The sequence below is a fragment of the Varroa jacobsoni genome, unplaced genomic scaffold, assembly GCF_002532875.2.
Source record: "Varroa jacobsoni isolate VJ856 unplaced genomic scaffold, vjacob_1.0 scaffold_1263, whole genome shotgun sequence".
In the NCBI taxonomy this organism is placed as follows: Eukaryota; Metazoa; Arthropoda; class Arachnida; order Mesostigmata; family Varroidae; genus Varroa; species Varroa jacobsoni.
In genome coordinates this window covers 592,667-612,928 of record NW_019214165.1, presented here as the reverse complement: position 1 = coordinate 612,928, position 20,262 = coordinate 592,667, and the positions used below count along the sequence as shown (strand labels likewise).

At 39.3% G+C, this 20,262-nt stretch overlaps 1 protein-coding gene and 2 long non-coding RNA genes across 3 annotated transcripts; 1 reads left to right on the top strand and 2 right to left on the bottom strand.

Moving 5' to 3' along the window:
- Positions 1-2,012: 2,012 nt before the first annotated feature.
- On the bottom strand, positions 2,013-6,682 carry LOC111268198 (uncharacterized). The gene is made up of 3 exons (XR_002685067.2): positions 4,982-6,682; positions 2,568-2,734; positions 2,013-2,220 (listed from the first exon to the last, which is right to left on the bottom strand). It is a non-coding gene; the product is annotated as an uncharacterized LOC111268198 (long non-coding RNA).
- Positions 6,683-6,807: 125 nt separating this feature from the next.
- On the top strand, positions 6,808-8,687 carry LOC111268197 (neuronal acetylcholine receptor subunit alpha-3). The gene is made up of 2 exons (XM_022847020.2): positions 6,808-7,343; positions 7,718-8,687. The coding sequence occupies exons 1-2, from the start codon at positions 6,951-6,953 to the stop codon at positions 8,456-8,458; spliced, it is 1,134 nt and encodes a 377-aa protein (XP_022702755.1). The 5' UTR covers positions 6,808-6,950; the 3' UTR covers positions 8,459-8,687.
- An 830-nt stretch (positions 8,688-9,517) lies between these two features.
- LOC147752424 (uncharacterized) lies at positions 9,518-20,047 on the bottom strand. Its single transcript, XR_015314099.1, has 2 exons — positions 19,926-20,047; positions 9,518-12,005 (listed from the first exon to the last, which is right to left on the bottom strand). It is a non-coding gene; the product is annotated as an uncharacterized LOC147752424 (long non-coding RNA).
- Between the last annotated feature and the right edge of the window lie 215 nt (positions 20,048-20,262).

The window sequence follows — 20,262 nt, the reverse complement described above, 5'->3', positions numbered from 1 at the left end:
ACACAACTGTTAGAATACCTCCAAGCGACTATGGTTGATGATCCATTCATCGAGACAAGATAACACATTGTATCAATAACTGCTTTTTAAAAAGTCCAATTCAATATATAGAGTTGTTTTGGCATATTCTAGGATGTGTTGTGAGACATAAGAATCACTAAGAGCTACAGTGGACGGGTTTCCTTGAGCTTTATTGGTGCAGACACGCTTAGCTACTACAGAACAAACTACGAGAAGGTGCTATTTTGCCTTAAAACGTATATTGTCCTTCACCAGTGCTGTATCTGTAGATTGGCAGTGTTACGTTACATGCTGTTAGATAATTCTGCCATAACTGCAACAAAAAAAAAGAGAAAGAACGCACATGTATCCCTAGTCTTCTGAGAATGCCGTTATTTTTTAACGCCTATGAAAACCTGCCGCCATATGATGAGACAGCAACCGTCAGTAGTCACCGTATATATCGTCTCCGATGGAACGAATACTTCACTTGTCAAACGGGTACGGACAGAAGGTGACGTGCTTGTAATTTCTTTAAATGTTATTGCATGATTTATCTATTTTCAGATTTAATACCATTATACGCCACATATTGAGTAAGAATAGTCCTTTTCTCTAGGTTATAATTATTTTATTTAATATAATTCCATGGCTTTGTTTAACCAGATTTGAGTGAAATTTTTTTTTTTTTTTTTGAGACGATTTCAGCTCTATGAGTCACTGAACTGACTACAATGTAAATTGTACGTTCCCATCGTATATTATATCTCATGTACGTATTTTGGAAACACTTGCTTGTGGAAATGGTGTTTCAAAATTCGACCCTTACATTTGATTTCGACTACGGAAACCGTAGAGCTGTTCTTGCTGGAAGGGATCTAGTGCAAACTCTCGTTTTACACGTCATGCACGGGTCCCCAATTCGATCGTATTAAGCGCACAGATACCGCGTCTGTTGCAATATGGTTCTTAGTTTAAATTATTCGGCAGATCGAATCTGATTTGTTCGACCTCTAATATATACAACCTGTAATTGGCTGCAGTAACTTGTTTTAAGGATGACATAAAAGTTTTTTTTGTGCGGCCATTTTCAAAGGCACGTGCATTCTAGAAAATGTCAGTCGTAACAAATGTGGAGCGTATTCACCAGCAGAGTATATTTTTGTCTCATTTAAATAACTGAAAAGACCCGTTATATTCCCAATATTATAGTTACCACTTAAAGCATAAATGAAGTTTCAGATCTGTAGCAGAAGAGTCAGTGTGCTGGGCTTCTATCTTCTGCAGTCTGTTCTAGCTTCAGCGTTGTAACTAGCGCATAGCACAAGCTAGCAATATGGCTGCTGTCGCTCTATGAATTTTATTGGAACTTGTTCTTGGTTAATAAGTTAATCATGGGTTAATAAGTGTTCATGTATAGGCGTTCCCGTTCTGTTCGTAATATAGCACTGATGGGTTGAATAAAGACAGGTGCGGTTTACTCGAATCGAAAACCGTTACTAGGACAGCAATGATCCAGAAAAACATATTACCTTTATCGTGGAAGATTATATTCGCAAGGGATTTCGCATTTTAGCTGCTTCTACTAGTATCATTCGCTCGGTCTAACTTTATCAGTTAGGTTAATCAGAAATGAAGAGACGCTTATCTTCAAAATAGGCCCTTCGATACTCTTCTGCAACAAAAACTTCTATATTATTTATAAAAAAAATAAAAGCAGTAAAAAGCATCACTATCGGAGCAAGCAGAAAAAGCCATAATGTCTTCAAGGTAACTAAAGAGGAAAGAGGATATAACTACACAGGGAATGCGGCGCCAAACATTCATTCATAACCTTGTAATGGGATTTTTTTCTGTCAGAAGAAAGGAGCGCATCGCAAGGTGTGCTTCAAGGTTCTGCCTGAAAGTCGTAACAGGTTCGTACGATTTTCAATCGTTTCTGATGTAGTTCTTATAAAACGAACGTTTACGAAATACAGCTTCAATGAAAAACATTATTTTGTGCCCGCTCACTTATATCACTAACTTTATTTGGTTGTGGAACATATTTTATTAAAACATGCTTTGCCTATATGCAAATTGTATCCGGGGGCAATTCGTCAAAAGTTCAGCCCATGGTTTTCGTGAAATATGAGTACTAAGTCGATCGTCTCTCCTGAAGTCTGGAAGCTTGAAGTTCACCGCAGAGCGTTCAAAAGTATGGTCCGACTTCGCGCAGTTCTACAGGAAGATAACGCAAAGCGAACGAAAAGTAAAGCTGCCTCATAATCTTTATACTATGGGTTTGCAAAAAGACGAAAACCTTTTACAAGGCACACGATGTATTTCGGTTTGCGTTAATGCTTAAACGACTAATTTTAAACGAGAATTGTAGCTGGTTTATGATGTCCTTCGGATGTCGAAATGGGTTCTGACGTCGTTTGTTGCCCGTGCATCTTACAGCGCTTTCAAGTCTCAGTCAGCAGGACAACAGATCATAAAGCTCATTTTATACGCATTGCGTGCCACGTGTAAGACACACGCTTCTTTGCAGATTGACAACACAAAGTCTTCAATAGTGCACTTACCTATAGCAACGAGGGTTTTCTCGGAATTCCTCGTTGCTGTAGACCAGTGTATTGACACATCATATTGGACGTGAGTCACGATTTCAAAAGGTTTTGGTCGGGCGACTTGTTCAGCTGTTAGAAGTTAGGTCCAAGAGTTCTTAGCAGGACTCTGCACTCCTGAATTCCTGTTTATGACACAACTTCCGTAAGTAACGAAGTTCAGTAGTTGTAGTATATCAACATATTTTGTCGTTTGAGCAAGCCTAAATACATACGTATTATAGTTATTATCAACCTGCAACATTTTCAGAGTTCGATTAAAAAGAGTTGCCACTATTGAGGATAAGGATTTCATCTGTTAGCCATCACTGCAGGACTGCTCAGTAACCATTGATACACGTGAGCTCGTCAGGACCTGCAAACTAAATTCGGGTGATTGGCTGAAGACACAAGTCACATATGTGGATTATTTCTTATACTTGTTTGTTTAACTTTATTTAAATATTCATAACTGATAGATAGTGTGCATTACTTGCCTTATATATACATATATATGTGTGTATATACTGATACGTGTTACATTGTTGAAGCTCAGCTACATGCCAGTATACGATTGGACTTCCTGGAAATAATATTATTCCTACTTTTATACACTCAGCTTCATTTGTTTTTAAAGGAGCTGAATTTTTATTGAACTTCAGAAACAGCAGGCAGTAAGTCGTTGCCATAACTTTGACGAGACGAAGCTTGTGAGAAAGGCCTAGTCAGGTAGATAGGCCTTTCAATTTGAACGTGTGTGGGTGCTTGTGTACAAACACCTCAAACTGTTTTTCTGAGGGTCCGACTCGCTTCATCTGCTAAGGACGCCTTACTAACCCACAGCAAACAAGATCATGTCGAACAAATATATAACGGTCTTTGTAAGAGCGAGGTTTGCATTTCAGGTACAATCTTAAAATTGTCTGACGCCATTTTAGGAGCACCAAGCCGCAAATAAATATCGACGCTCCACAAATAGGGATAAATCTCTAAGCATTTTTAAGGTATCGGGTCTCTGCTCTTGATCAGTGCTAGAAACGTGTCTACTTAGCTCTAAAGAAAACCTTGAACTACGGTAGCTCGTCAACATTGGCGAGTATGTATTAAAGGTTATATATCATCATATATATATATATATATAGGTATCATGAATTCTAATTAAGAACTATCTGAGGCAAGGAGCAATGGACGCCTTGTTTGTATGGGCGAACAGCGCACCGCGTAACCATAAAGGATCATTGTAGACGGTAGAAAAGTAATTATTACTTTACAGATATCTGGTCCACTCCGTCCACTGGTACTATTAGGCCTGTACATGCGCGAGGTACTTTAAGCAATGTGATTAGAATTAATGTGCTCGTGATGGAAGATGATGCCCTTTTTATATCGATCAGTATGTGGAGCAGTTTCCACATGAATTTGTACTATGTTTGGTATTAAGCCTGCTTATATGTAGGACCTAAGTCGTTCCACCCATAGATCGATAAAGAAAAGGTGACAAGCTAATTATTATTACTATTGCAAACATTTCTGTTTAAAACTATTTGGACGTAGATAAAACTACTTTGAAAGACAGTTCGTCATTTTAGGTGTACTGTAACAGGCACAATAACGAAACGGAACAGGGATGAAGCTACCCTAAGATCCCGTAATAGAACAAGAACGTACCACAGCACAGTGTCGAAATCATAAAAATAGCAGACCTAGGCTTATATCTGTTAGGCTCGACTGGAAAGGCCATGGCAAATCTCAATCGTACTTTTTAGGTCTATAGGTAATAGAAATTAAGAGCAAATAAAAACATAATCTCAAATTAGACATAGATATATAGTAGTATCATCATCACTTGTTTTGAAGTCAAAATAAATGTTCTTTTGCATTAAAATAGAACAAATGTGTCACTAACCAACGATTAACTGTTTCGTACCAGAGTAAATTTACGTTTTATTAGAAGATAGCTAAAGAGCATTCTGTCTGCCGTGTTGTTTACTATAACTTAGAGATCTCCGATATGAATATAACTTGTTTTCAGAAACGTAATTATTCAAGAAAGCAGCAAGAAAGAACGAGTGAAGTTTAAGCGATCATTCACAAGAGTTTCAAGGATTTGCCCGTACTGTGACAGACTTGAAGCCTCGGAGAAGCCCGTCAGCAGAACGTTCGATCGACGTTCTAGTGTCGTGGAGTAGCAGCTTTTATTGCTGCCTCTGAAAATATATATAATAGATGCACGGATTGCAGAATTACTCCCCGTCTACTACGACACAGAAATTACAAAATGAAATTGCAATAGAACACATTAACAGGGTCAGCACCTTTCGATTATCTAAAATTTTCCCTTTACATCTATAAGCATCGCCTTACAAATTGGAGCAGGCGTAGCGCGCACTTACCGCTTTGTGAGCTTTACTAATAATCAAAATCGTCAAGAGTGCTTTGTTCCGTCTACCCCCAACAAACATCGCTTCGCATCACATCAGCAAACAGAAAGCAAGTTATTGCGGTGGAAAGAAAACACGATTACCCCTTAAATCATCGAAAGGCCACCCATCCGTTGACACCCTTCCCTAAATATTTAATTACGCTATATATATACATATATTCTAGATTTGTTTATTAAATGACACCAGGTGAACCTTTAACTGGCTTCTTCGTACCCTTTCTTAAACTATAATCGAATGAATTTCAGTCCGTAAGCGGCTGGTCGGCACTGAATAGTGGGCCAACAAAAAAAATTGCATTATGTCACGCCAGTAGCGTTGTTGACGATTGAGAGACAGGAAACGTTTGTTATCGGCCGTTGTACGGCGATTTTAGGGGTGACAGAGGGTCGAAGCAGTTCTTGTTCGATCGTAAGCAGCGACAGTCAAAATAAACGTCGAGAGTGGAAAGCAATTTGCCAGTACTGACAGTGATAGTGTCTCTATAACGAACAGAGTTGTGACGGCTCATTGGGTAGATTTGGAAAACTTGCTTATTTCTACTTGCTTCTTTCCGGCAAAGTCGCTCTAGAGCGTCATCCAGGCGTCGTTGATGTATTGGCGTTAACCTGCCATCGCTTTTGTTGCTATGCGATAGCAACAGCGCTGCAGTATGTTCGGCGCGGTGACAATAAACCCTAGTGAAAGCATTGGTGACAACGTTGGTTGTAACTGGTTGGTTGGCTGAAAGCATTGCTTGGAAGGCGATGAAAGACTCGATAGTATTACCTATGCTGTTTCTGGATTGGACCGCGCAATAGCTAGTGTTGCGTATTTCTCCCTACGCGCCGTGTATCCTTGAGTTTTACAAGGCGAAAGTCAATATAGCCACTTTAGGTACAGGCCGATTATTCCGGCTATTATAGAAGTGAAGTCAGTTTCTTAGTCTATAACAAAGTGACCCACTCTCGTTGCAGCGATTAGAATGACCACTTTATTCTCATTTGGCCTATACATAATCACTGAAACCTGTACACGGGAAACGAATGCTTTTAATTCCTAGCTTGGAGTCGTCGATATCAGCGCGATCTATGAAAATAAAAAGACGATAAAACCATAATTACTAGGAATATAAACTATAGTGGACCTACGAAATGCAGAAAAAGCGAAGGCTGAAAAAATTAGTCTTTGTGCAAGTAACTACAAGTTCGACGAAGTTCCACCTGTAGTTCCTTAAGCCGATCTATCGATTCCATTTAAGTTGGTTTCGGCTCATATTAAACGAGTTCGTAAACGAACTGGTCTATGTTCAACCGGCTATATTGCAGATCTAGAAAGTGAATTTCCTTGCTAGCATACACTGTATACTTATTCTCTGCACTGTCATTGCATCGACGAAGTACTGGTGGCTAGCTGTTGAAAGATTGAACGAAACAGAGCTTGTTAATGTGTTTTAATAGTAATCGTGATTCCATGCAAGTGCACTGAGTCGCTGCCGTCGCTCCGGCTTCCAGTGGGACGTGGGGCGGGGAGGTGTTGTTTCCCTCTTTAACCCGCTTCACCCATAGTTACCTGAAACGTTACGCAAAATCGGTCACACTACGCCCCGCATAAACGCTATTACGCCTGACGCTAGCGACACTGCCCGATCAGTGACAAAAAAAAATGGCGACTCAACAGTTAACCTGCGTCCTCCCTCGCCTTTGCCGGAGATGGCTAATCAGCGGCAATCTAGCTGGACATCACCTGTTATGCCATGGATATATCTGCGTGCGATCATCTATTTGCCATTGCGCTGTGTCTTCCACAAGGCGAAACGATATCCGCAACGCATACTACGAAGGCGCAGTTCACCTGAATTGCGTCAGTTCTTACACGCATATGTAAACCAGTGAGAACCAGTGGTGCACTATTGTGAACAGATATTTTTGCTTGAGCTGATATGATGACAACACGTCTGCTCGTAATGTTGGGAATGGCCGTTGGTGGCGTCTGGGCATCGCCAGCGGAAGAAAAACTTATACAGAGTCTTTTGGCAAATTACGAATCGAGCAGCAGACCTGTGACCCGCGCCGGCGAATCGCTGACGATCAATGTGAGCTTTGTGCCGATTAAACTTGATGTTGTTGATGTCGACGACAACAGGTTGATGCTGCATGGCTGGGTCAAGCTATCGTGGAAAGACGTGCAACTCAAATGGAACGCGTCGGATCACGATGAAATCACTATTCTCAATCTTCCGATCGAGACCCTTTGGAAGCCTGATCTTAGGCTATACAACGCTTATGAATTAAGCGTCGAAAACACACTAACCCTTGTCAGCAGTGATGGAACGGTAAGAATTTAACACTGTACTAGACAGTATATTGCTATCGACAGACGTTGGTATATCGTCCTCGCATGGAAAATCTTCGGAGTCCTTTCGTTCGATAATTCAAATCTAGATAGCCCTTGTTCGATCCCCATAAGGAATCGAATAAAAAAAGCATTTTCATAGGTGAAATCGAGAGTTTTCGGGCATATATGTACACCTACATACTTTTTTTAGGTAACCAGTGCCTTTATGCGTGTGCTTCTCTTTTATTATATTTCTTATAATAGCAGGTTTCGGGGAATGATTTAGCCTGTGTGCGTATGCAGTTAGCATAATCTGTTACATTTTTCGTTAATCTCACATTTTATCCATTATTCAACGATAATCTACTTCAGGTGCTGTGGGTGCCCCCGTTGAGCGGTGAGGTAACATGCAATCTTAGCGCGATATGGTTCCCGTTCGATATACAACGCTGCACTCTCGTCTTTGGCAGCTGGACGTACGACAAGACAAAAATTGACCTCCAAGTGGGCACCGATCTTGATAATGATGTTTTCATGCAAAATAGCGAATGGAAGTTGATTTCTACAGAAAGTGAACGTCGCGAAAAGAAATATGCCTGCTGCGAAAATGCCTACCCGAGTGTTCAAGTGACGCTGACTATACAGCGTAAAGCTTGCCGGCACGTAGTAGAACGCGTCGTGCCGCTAATCGCCATTGTGACTCTTGCGCTTCTCACGATGATGATCCCCGCGACGAAGGCCGATATCCGTCTGTTAATCGTCACCCTGCTCCTGGGTTCGGCACTTGTACACCTTCGGTCATCGGACGAATCGGTCCCAGAAAACTTGTCTATCCTTACCGTTCTCAATGGCTTGTTCATTGCAATTCTGTCTGGCCTCTTCCTATGTAATTGTACTCATTTGGCTATTTTACGCGGTCACATGGACTGCTCATTCTTAGCTAAGCTGACGGGTCTCGTGGGAGCAGACGGGACCGCAGGCGAGAAGTCAGAAGCCCTCATTTCTGATGTTGAGCAACGTTACCACCGTACGCTTGATTCCGTCTTTACGGTGCCACTTGCTTTCGTCGCAACGCTTTCAACTGTATTGTTCTTCTCGGTACCGCTATTCTGAGCAGAGCGCCTAGAAACGTATAAATTTTAAATATACGTCTGCACGTATGCCCGGGTAACAACCGATAAATCGCTAGTAGGACCTAAGATACAGTAGGATATAGTCCTGTGGCAGACCATATACTTATATAAATACTTGGTACGTCCAAATAAGTACTAAAGCGGCCAACAACGGGTCAGTCCGCGTAAAAATGTACCTTTTTTCGTAAAATAAACTTATATGCAAATTAGGTGAGATTATTTATTACGATATTATTACTATCACAGGTGAAATATGTATATCACGTCCATCGATAGAGCTTTAAGTAAAACCGTGCATATAATTACTATCGATCTATACAGATACAGACAACGGACATTCGTTCCGCCATCTATTGGGCAGCTAGATTGATTGAAAAAAGTCATTAAATAAGGTATATTGAGTGTGATTGTATTATTATTATTATGGTATAGTTTTTGTTAAACGGTAAAAAAGCAGTTACACAAATGATCCCGTCCTCGAATGATTTGTCACTGCTATACGTTAGAAACGTACCTGAAATATTGACTGGCTCGAAGCATGAGATTATAGTTGGTGGTTTAGTTCCCATTAGAAGTGGTGTATTTCTATTCAAGAGGTGTAGTGCATAAGCCAACTAGAAGCAAAACACGAGAGCTGATATGGACTGTATGCTTACAGACAAGAACTTTATAAGGCTGTTCTGTTTTCCATATAACGTGCTATCACTCAAATGTCTGGCTATTGCCGCACGGTCGGCTATTTTCCTATTGAGGAATATTGATCAATGTATGGGCGTTAGTTTGAACGACAGAGATAAGACAGACTGGGTTAAAGACAGACAGACAGACAGACAGGCAGTAATATTACATACGATAAGCTCTCTTGACTGTCACATACTGGAGCTAACAAAAAAAAGTCAGGTATAAATAATAATGAATTTTTCCCGGGAATTAATTAGAGGCGACGAGCTGTTGATGGGACTGATTTTATAATTTTGAGCAACAAATAAGCGTAAGCTTCCTAGCGTACGGCATTTATGTTGTCTTTTATTATACGTCATTGTTTATATGATCTGTCAGTTGCTATATAACAAGAGAGGGACGAGAAGTACAATTACGCTAAAATCTTCATCGGCCATGGGAACTAAACAGGAGCGTCATTGGGTCTCGCTTCTATTGATGCCACTGTTCAATATGAATAATTTTCCAGTGAACGAAGTGGTACAAATTTTCTTAGATTGTATTATATTTTTTTTCAATACTAAGCTTCACACAACTTTTGAAAATTACGTTCGATAAATCAGCGTTTGAGAGACAAAAGCGGTTTGTATTTTCATTCATTTTTTATAAATCCAATCCGTCTTTAGAATAAACATAACTTGGATTGCAGTATTCTCCTGCCATCGATAAGTTAACGCGATAGAAATCAATTCACTTCGGCGCAATACGTGTTTGAACGAGAACACAATTTGAGGTTAGCAATTAGCTATGCATGATAAATCCGTGCATTTTTATCAAATCAACCAAGGTAGATCGTTAACAAATTTTCCTGAAGTTAATAGAACAGTTATGTTAGCAGGAGTTCTGAATAATGATTCGTGTACAAATTTCATCCGAGTAAAAATACATCATCTCGATTTATGCAGATAAAGTTCACAGATAACTCTTCATGCAAACGTATCATTCGATCAGTTCCAGCCGCTTGTTCGTCCTTCCTAGATCGAGCTGGTCTATAGAACAGACTACGGTCTTCTCATTGGAAATGTTTGCTAAAAAGCTAGGCAAGCTCTGGCGATGCCTAATGAAAACTTAGAAGTTAGCTTTGCATCGATTTAATAGCATTTCGGTGTTTTCTCACCTGGGGTCACCAAAGAGAACGAGACCTTTGTGTCAAGAAAATTTAGAGTTTTCCTAACTGGTGCTGAGGCTAGTATAATAATACAAAGCTTACACCTTCTACCGAGCTTACCTTTTCTACCTAGAATAAAGGGCCGAAACGCACGCGAAGATGAGTATTCTTCTCCAGAACTAAGGGTTTCATTCATTCTGAAGCTAATTGTCAAATTGCTTCCTTCTCGATTAACTTCTGCTTGAGTAATAAGTCCTAATTACTGAAATAAATCACTAAGACACTGAAATGGATGCATTAATCGGATTCGTCATGGTGATTTTTAAAAAGATCCTATCCTAGATAATCGCGACAAGCCATCAAGTTACCCTTGGCGGAGCCACTCTAATTTGCGTCAAAAAAAAAAAGCTGTTTCCCGAATAAGTAAAAAAAATGTGACGCGTTCGACTATCGTGTTTTTCTGAACGTTGGGCAGCAGTTAACTATTAAGTTTCATCACTTATATATGTATAAGTGGTGAAACTTCCTCAAATCAGGAAGAGTGCCACCTTCATAACACTAATAGGGATTTGCTAAAGGATATATAATGCTTTTGTAGAAAATCAGAAGCTCGCACCAAGAACGGAAACGGTAGATCATTTCTAAAATAGCGAATAATGTATAGCTAGAAAACAGTCTTTTCAACGTATAATTTTTCATAAATTTATATATGTATACACTAAATACATAAAGGCAATAAAATTGCGCCGATAAGAAAATTAGTTCATTAATTACGTGAGCGATTCTTCAAATTGACACGTTCTAATTCTAATTCGTTGAAAAAACTGCATCACAATGGGGACCTCTTAGTGAAAATGCTTTCATTCGATCAGGCGACGTTCCCGCTTATGGCATCAACTCTGCACACAATGCTACTCTGTGGTCCGGGCCAAAAAAAAACTAGGGGGTCGATCGCTATTGACAGGTGACCCAAAGTCACCTTAATAGGTTAGGATTTTTCCAGCCTTTGAGAATCCATTAATGGTTACGCTATGAGAGTCATCGGTGATATTAATATGTTTCACGATACGGTAGCAAATGTACCGCAGAAGATTACGGCGTATCGTACATGCACAGGCCCACCACAAACGTCCTCAAGTATGCTACGTCAAGTTAAACACAACCCACTTCCAGCGGTCGCTTTACTTTATTTTCTCCGTCCGCATTAACGGTTACATAGTCGGCCAATGTGACATGAGCGTTGTTTAAGGCAAATAACTGTGTCACTGCGTTAACAGTGTTAATCATAGTGTCGTAGCGATGACCAGCGGCAATAGCAAGCTGACAACAACAAAGGTTTTTACACAAAAACTACGTCTGCAGGAAGTAGCGAAAGTTAAGAACACGTAACTGACGAACGTTAGACGCAGCATAGTCAACGAGACGAAATAACCTCACGATTTTATACGGAGACCAATGATGAAGTGCGCGTTACTCGTTCTGGTGTTTGCCTTCAGTTCAGCCTCGAATGTTGCCGCCCAAAGGAACTCCTATTTGCAAGCTTCTTACAGAGTGTGGCCGCACCAATAGGTCTGTAACTCGTGCACGTGACGCGATTATTGTCAGCGCAAGCTTCATGCCGACTGCAACGGATGATTTCGAATGATGCTTCGCAAGTGAAGACAACTGCCGTGAACGGACACGCAATTCGGTCGAACGTCTGGAATCACGAAGAGACAAAAGTGGCGAATCTACCAATTAAACGTTTTCTAAAACGCGACCTCAAATTCCACAACGGACTCGAATCCAGTGTCGCTTTCTTCTGTCGTAACTGATAGAACGGTGATTATTTACTATTTTACGGCGTGGATTATACTTACTGAAGAATGGCCATTTGAAGCTGCACTTGAATTTCTATTTGGCGTAATTAAAAAAAAATAGCGTCACCGTTGTTCATAAAGACTAATCCCAAAATAACAATATTTTTTCATGTTTTTTTTGACAGAGATACTCTGCAAGAGCGATTTTATTCAGCGCAATTATCATTTGCTTCAGCCTAACCCGTGTCCTAAACCGTACATACGTTACTGCGAAAAAATGCTCGTTTTTAATTTGGGGTACTGTTTTTTATTGGCTGTATTTGTTGTAACGGCTTATTTAAAATGTTATTAAAGAATGTTAAAGTTTCACTCAGATACGCCCGCCATAAAGAAATCTAACGGTGCTTAGTTGAGCTCCATCTCTCGAATATTCATGCTTCGTGAAAAAAAGAAACACTGAAATTTCTGATATTCCGAAGAAGCGCAGCGAAGGCCGACTATTTGGGTGTATCTGAACAACCGGATGGTCTTTCAGTATGCCCCGAATAAGATAGCATCTTATTCTTGTGCATCAAGGTTCTAATATAAGCAGAAGGTACGTTGTATCACTATTTAGGGGTCTGTAAGTCCTACGTACGACTATGGGAACTAGAAACGGCTTCAACTGCTGAGTTCAGATAGCGAATTGGGCAAATTTACGCGGTGGCTTCCGCGAAAAGTGTTTCTTTATTATTGGCTTTCAAATTCTCTCATTACACAACTATGGCTGTGTCATCATTGTTCTGTTGTTGATAGAAAACAGAGGTAAGCAAACAAAATGCATCACTGTATGAAAGAAGCGATTAGTGAAGATTTTTTTCAAATCAACTAGCTAAGCATATAGAGGGCGTAAATCTCATGCCCAAATTACATCGATCGATTAAACATGTCGTTCGTTTTACGTGTTCTATTCTCTCCAAGGAATTAATTTGATCGGCTGACCTATAATCTGTGAGAGCGGAGACGATTCCAGCGTTCATATCAAGCTGCATTACGGCGACAACATTTCTTACCTGGTGCATTTATTTAAAGGCCTGCCACATTGTTACAAAATTTCTCTATCCATCGATCGAACATTTTAACTTACAAAGTAAAATTTTATTTCAAAAATCGAAAACCTAGCCTTTGCGTGAATATGAGTTAATTTTATTAACTTGGATACGGCATTAACTCTTATATATAATATATCGAGTTATATATATAACATATTAATGTATTTCATCTTCTTGAAATCGACCTTGAGATAGAAATAAATTTTGATCCGATGATGATCTGTACATAGCGAACCCGTATAACCGAGTCATCTTGGGACCGAATATAAAACTTCACAAGAAGTTTTCATGCATAAGATCACATGTTGATTTTTAATACTGTTAATAGTTAAATGCTAGTTGCCCAGAAGGTAGCTAGTCTACCCACCAAGCAAATCGCTCAAAATAAACACAAGCGAAAAAATTGCACTAACAACAATAACCGCTACTTCGAAAGCGATACACTCCACATGTAAACATAATTTATAAACCGCGGAATTACACGTGGGCACAACGATACGACAGAGAATTCTGCTCTAAGTGGCAAATAGAGCCTGAGAGAGGTCAAGCCACTTCTTCAGCGTCGGTGGCAGAGTAAAAAGGATGCCGGATCTCCAACCATAATGAGAGTAATCTTCAACTGGCACTCGGTATGTTCTTCAATTGATTTGAGTCATTCGGATCATCTTACAGCGCTGCTATATTCCATCCATATTACAATTCGAATTCGAAATTGTTCTTATTACGTCTCGGACAACAGCCCTTTAGCAAAGCCACCAACTGACACAAGTGCTTTGAGCGATGCACAAATATTATCGAAATCGACAACTGTTCCCACGAACCATTTCATAAACCGATACATTTACAAAAGCAGGCTTCACAATACAGTTAATTTCCTGTTAGTTCGCTGCGGAGTGTCCTTTAAAAAGGTTTCAAGGAAATCATTTAAACACGTTTGGCGGAGCATCGCCACCCCGCAAAATATTAGTGGGTTTAAATTAATTTCTGCTTGTAATACCGTTTTTTGCTAGAAGCCAACAGCTTAAACAGCAGTCAATAATTAGCCAATCCGTATCATAACCTTACCTAGGTAAGAGAAATCGACAAGCGGTGCCGCCATCGTACGAAGGCCATTAATAATATTTCAACTTCTCTGTTACTTTTTTTTCTTTTTTGTTTCCATTTTTCTCTCTTTTTTTGTATAATACCAAGTAAATACCCGTATTTAAGGGTACAGCACATGGCACGAGCCCGAAGTATGTTCCGTGCATAATTGAAATTAATAGACATTATTGATTCTCATTAATCGGCATTCGAATTCTTGTAGATCCAATATAGATGCAATTTTGCAACAAAACCTATGAAAAATAGTTCATTTTTCTTTTTAGTTTACTTTCGAAGTCCTGATTAATGAAGCTGCTGTTTTGAAGCATGAAAACCATTTTCGAACTCGAATGAGGGCTCACAGGCATCGTCGTAACTATTTTCAGATGCTGTTATAAAATTGTTAATCACTTGAATATGCGGTGATGTTATATATTTAATAATAATATTATTATTTTCTGTGCAATGAGCATTTGTGATCTTTCATTTATTTTCAGCACACCTCTTTAATCCATCCATTTTTGTTTACAGATCCATGACCTGACCCAGACAAACTTTTTCTGTAAAAGAACTACCTTTTTTAATTCTAAGAGGGGCTATGCAGTTGCCACAAACTTTTCCATTGAACCCCGTACCGAATACAGCCTTAACTCTACATTGCTCACGTACAATACGCCATTTTGGGTACAACCGACAGAACTATGTACTGCAGTCATCACAGACACTGGTTTCATACAAAATCTCGAACGGAACTCGCTTATTGCGGAGATTACGAATCATGGAAAGAAACACGGCTGTTGTAAGACAGCACCAAGGCCGAAATGACTTTCAAGCACTAAAGTATATTACCGTGCCGTCGGTCACGTTTTGTCATTAATCAAGTTTGTAAGGCTCGGCCTATTGAATCTCGTCGTCACAAGCTGCCATCCGCCTGTTGATCGTCACGCTACCCCTCCTGTGTGTCTTCGGCTGGCCGATAAGGCAGTTCCGTAAACTTTTTCGTATCCTGTATAACTCTATTTGCTAGGTTATTTCCCGAGGTAATAAGGATCTTCCCGTTGTAGGACAAACTGTCCCTTTTTATATCAGAGGCGTAGCTTCGCGCTAAAAAGCATTTTTTGATTTAGCATAAATTGAAATTTGCGTGTTGTCGTACATTGATTACAATACTACGTGTTGCGCTGTCTACGTATGTACTATTGTTCCATAAGCGCCCAATTGGCTCGAAACGGTGTTTGCACTGAGGTGTATTCTTATGTACGAAACATTAACCGTAAGGTCTTGAAATATTAAGTTTGGAGAACTTATTATGAGCCACGGTTGCTAAGACTAGCAACACTGCTGTAAAGAGTGGTACGAAGTTACCTGCTTCAATATCGCCTCGGAAAGTTTCCCTGATATTAGTACTATTGGAATGGTGTTTATACACCTTGAAAAGTCGAGGTCAGCGACCGAATATGTGGGTGTAAAAAATATTTACAAGACAAAAGTTACCCCAAGTAATGCTTAATATTTTCTTTTCTGTTTTTGTTGAGAAAATTAACGTTTGTAAAAATTGTTGAATATTTATAAACTAACTAATAAGCACTAGTATTGTTCAGAACAAAGTTCCATTCGCCGCTTTGTCTGTTTTTTCGAAAACAACGTAGCCAACGTTATTTGAGTAGTGCATACGTACAAAGGAGTGATAGTCTCTACCTTTCGGCTGAATCAATATAATTCTACACCTACTTTGGAGAAAACTACTGATCTAAGTAGTTTAATGACGGTTTTTCTTATTAACTATGATATATAGGTCGTGTTATTAAAGCCAAACCAATAAAATATAAAACAAATAGCTATAGCCATTATAAGTACGTTCTACTCGTTGTCTTCATCCGCGTGAGTTAATGGAGTTGATCTACAATTGAGTAGGATCTGTTTGTCATCGATTCTACGATGAAGGCGCTTTTAAGAACAAATCGTAGGAACATTTCTTTTTTCTAAATAATGATGTGATGATAATTCGTTTATAGTTTTCTATCTGTTGACTATTTGATGAATGTCCAAAATCACGATATTTTCCGTTAGTTGCCCTAGGGATTGGCCTTATTCTCATTAAAGGCAACTACGTTTCTCGTGGACAATATAGGATCAATAGTTTGAGTAGCTGGTTCGGCCATGATTGTCGTCTGGTCGCTTTGAGATTTCATTCTGACCCACATGTGGCGCTACTGATCTATAGCCGTGGCGCTCCTGATCTATAGCCGTGGCGCTACTGACCTATAGCCGTGTCGCTATAAAATCATAACTACAATATAAAATGAGAACGAGTGAGAAAAAAAACTCGGTTTCTCAAATTGGTGATGTAGAAAACCCCACCCAATTACTATTTACAAAAGGCGAACTATTTAAGCAATGATTATCAGTTTTTCTATAGGACCAACACATATTCAGGCGGTAATAACCTTTTCAACACACATCGTCAACTAACATCTTCACCCGCACTTTCTCATAAGGATGCAATATAGTTCAATATATATATATATATATATACTTCTCATACCTCATACTTTTATATAATATAACATTCAATATTATATATTGACGTACTCTACTATATCATAGGCGGCCAGAAAATCTAACCTGTTTAGATATATAACACAAATAGATAGCAATGACCTTTGATTAACATGCATTGAACTCCAACAGCCTATTTCTAACTGCAAACATCTAATGGTAACCGTCAACTGTGTGCGGTAACCTTCTTTGATATTCAATCGAAGGTACTTGTTTATTCTAAACATTTCTCCCTGAGGCAATGGCGTGCGCTCGTATAGGGTAGCCAGTATTTCCTCCGATGTTACCCGCACGCAAGACGTTACGCCCCATAACGCTGGGAGTTAACAGGCTGCTAGAAGGGTGGCATAGCATTGTTTGCAGAATCAGAACTACATCATGATAAAGAATATTAAGCCTTACGAGGAATCATCATTGGGAACAGTGTCCACACTGAAACACTTAATTGCGATTGTGACCTTATGTACACGGGCATTTCTTAATTAGCCAATGGGCCAATCTATTTGAAGACTAATATATTCGAATTCGTTTATTGTTTACGAATGAATATTCCCTACACAAGTTAACAAAGAAAGTTACATTTCTCAAATGTTGATTTCAGCTGTGAGATGTAAAACAACGTTTGTAGTTTCCGGTAAGCTTGCTGCCTTACCTTAAGCCAAAATGGCTTCGACTCACTACAGACTGACGTCAACACGCACTGCATGGCTCAAGACCCCAATAACAGTGTATCGACACGATTGGCCAGATTGTCTTGTGTATATTCAGTTTTTATTGTTTATTACCTGCAAAGAAGCGTATGCATCTAGTCTGACCACAAACGCATAAAAAGTGTTCTATCTTTTTTTCGAACAAGCTCTATATATATATGGATAGCGTCAAGTATCAGTTCACTGTTTTAAATACACTGTACATTTTGGTCTTGTTTATTTAGGAATCGGTACGTTCAATGGTCAGGTCAAAAGAGGTTTTTTTTCGGTAATCGATTAAAGATTTCTTCGAAGAGTCTCAAGTTTATATAGCCCTGAGTGGGGGGGAAGAACATATCGCTATTGTACTGTCTCGGGGACTTCTAAATACTCCAACTTTAAACATCACTTTTTAGGTCGACCTTTTATCCGGCCTACTTTTTGATTTAATAGGACAACGTAAGGCCCATGCTAATAATAGGAGCCGACGTGCAACGCCAGTCTTAATATATGACGTATCAACGTTTAATTTTTTCTGTAATCGTAAAAACTTAAGTCTAGTATGCAAATACAAACGAGTGTGAAATTTAAGCTTTGTTAGGGTAATTATGCACAACTAATGAAGTTAGCCATGTTAGTCCTCAAAACAACGTTTATTGGAATTGGTTTCCAGAGGAACTAATGAAAAATACACTTCACGCTGTTTGTTTAAGGGTACAACACAGGGCTAACTTATAAGCAAAATGCCCATAAAAGCAATTAGAGACCGACTCTTTAACAAGTCGAAGCAGATTTAAACAATAGGCTCCTCTCGAAAGCATTGAAAATTTAAACATTGTTGTTTGAAACGTTGGCCAGATAGCGCGAAAGTACCGTCTGACTGCTCACTAACCAATGCCGATGCGCGCAACATTTGCACTAAGCTTCTTCTAAGCAGTACAAGGAAGAGAGGCCCTCGTGGAAATTTGCCGCAGGCGAACGCCCCGTGGCCTACAGTGACTTCAATAAGGCCACATGCACCTTTAGTATCCGTTGCCAGTTTGGTAATAACGAACGTTTATTCCATTTTGAATACTTTTCTTTGGTTTGTCTTAAAAAGTAACGGTTTGTGCACGGAATTACCCCAATATCGCTGAGCCTATATAGCTACTAATAATAAACAGGCAAAGGACTCGAAATACATCCACAATACGCTTTTCACCGGTTGGTAGCACAAATAGTGTCCTGTTATGTGCTACGTTGTTCTTTCCGTTCGAGTTTATAGAAATACTGTCAGAATTACGCACAAAATGCTACTTAAGCAATGAATGGGTTACACCTACTCGGCTCAATGGTATCTATGAGTGATCTTAAGTGCAAATACATACTAAGCAATTCAGTACTAGAGTATAATATCATTGAGCAAAAGGCACTACTGGTCACTTGCCGGCAATTTCATCACCCGAGACTTCGATCCCTCGCTGGCGCGTAAATAAAATTGGTTTTTTATTTTCCTGATATATGCATTGGAATAATTAAATATGTCTCTTTGATTGAACTGTGTTTGTTGCAAGCAACAAATGATAGCTTGCCAGGTCAACTCCTATCGAGCTTAGCAGGAAGTTGTAAGAGCCTGCGGATGGCAATAGACGTGCACAGGTCACTATATATATACATATATATATATATTGGTCATTTTTGAGAATCATTTTGCGTATTGACAAATATCCCATGCGTAACTGCAGATTCCAACAAAGTATGATTCTCACGGTGCTACTACTCAGTCACTGTATAAAATTCACGCTTAGACATAAAAGACTTGAACAAGGTAAATACGTGTAAGCGAAGGGTCGTAACAATATCGAACGGTCCGTGATCAACTAACCCCTTAAGTAGTTCACTGATTCGGGTCTCTATTTATGTTGATCGAAGAGTGGAACAACATTAGAACCAACAAAGAGCTTAGGTTCATGTTTTACTAATTCTAAAGTGAATATTAATATATGATAAAGTCGAAACGGGTACACAATCAGACAAAATCTATCGGGCAAGGGTCGCCCTAATCGGATCAGAAACTATTTTTCAACCGATTTTTTTTAATTGGAGCAGACTATCGCACACATTTTTACAAACTAAATTTTTCACTGAGTTAACAGTTACATGCTCTAAAATGCACGATGCTTCTAAGCGTGCGTCCATGTACGCTTTGTTGGGATACACTGTTGAAGACAAGGCCGCGTTTTTTCGCGATCATTTAGTCTAGACTCGAAACTTATTTGAAAACCACAAGGAGTGGGTTTAGAAATAATCTGGGTTCGATTCTGGGTTTGCCAGACGAAAACTGTAACCACGACCCGAGTTGGATAAAGGCGGTTAAGCAGATATATATATACCTCTCGAGATAAAGAAATCTACTTACTTTTCGGTTGACGTTAGTCCTGCGGTGTCGTTGATAAAGCAGAGATAACTGTTAATGTATGAAGCCACGACCATTTTTCAAGCACAACCGCTATTGCTTTATGACCACGTCAATACCCTGGCGTCGTTAAAGACCTAGTGCTACACCTCCAACTGACCGCAGCCCATCAGACGTAGATGAAAGGGCGCTCTCTGTTAGAAAGCCGCTATGGTTTGGGCAATATGTATATATATATATATATATATATATATATATATATATAACTTATGTTTTCTTTTCCTTTTCATTAACATTTAAAACTAACTTCATTAATTATTATTATTATTTGCAACAAGTG

What these genes read in the sequence shown, in the direction of transcription:
- LOC111268197 (XM_022847020.2), top strand. Translation starts at nt 6,951, where the DNA reads ATGATGACAACACGTCTGCTCGTAATGTTGGGAATGGCCGTTGGTGGC. An exon ending in TTGTCAGCAGTGATGGAACG is followed by an intron (nt 7,344 to 7,717) that starts GTAAGAATTTAA and finishes AATCTACTTCAG; the next exon opens with GTGCTGTGGGTGCCCCCGTT.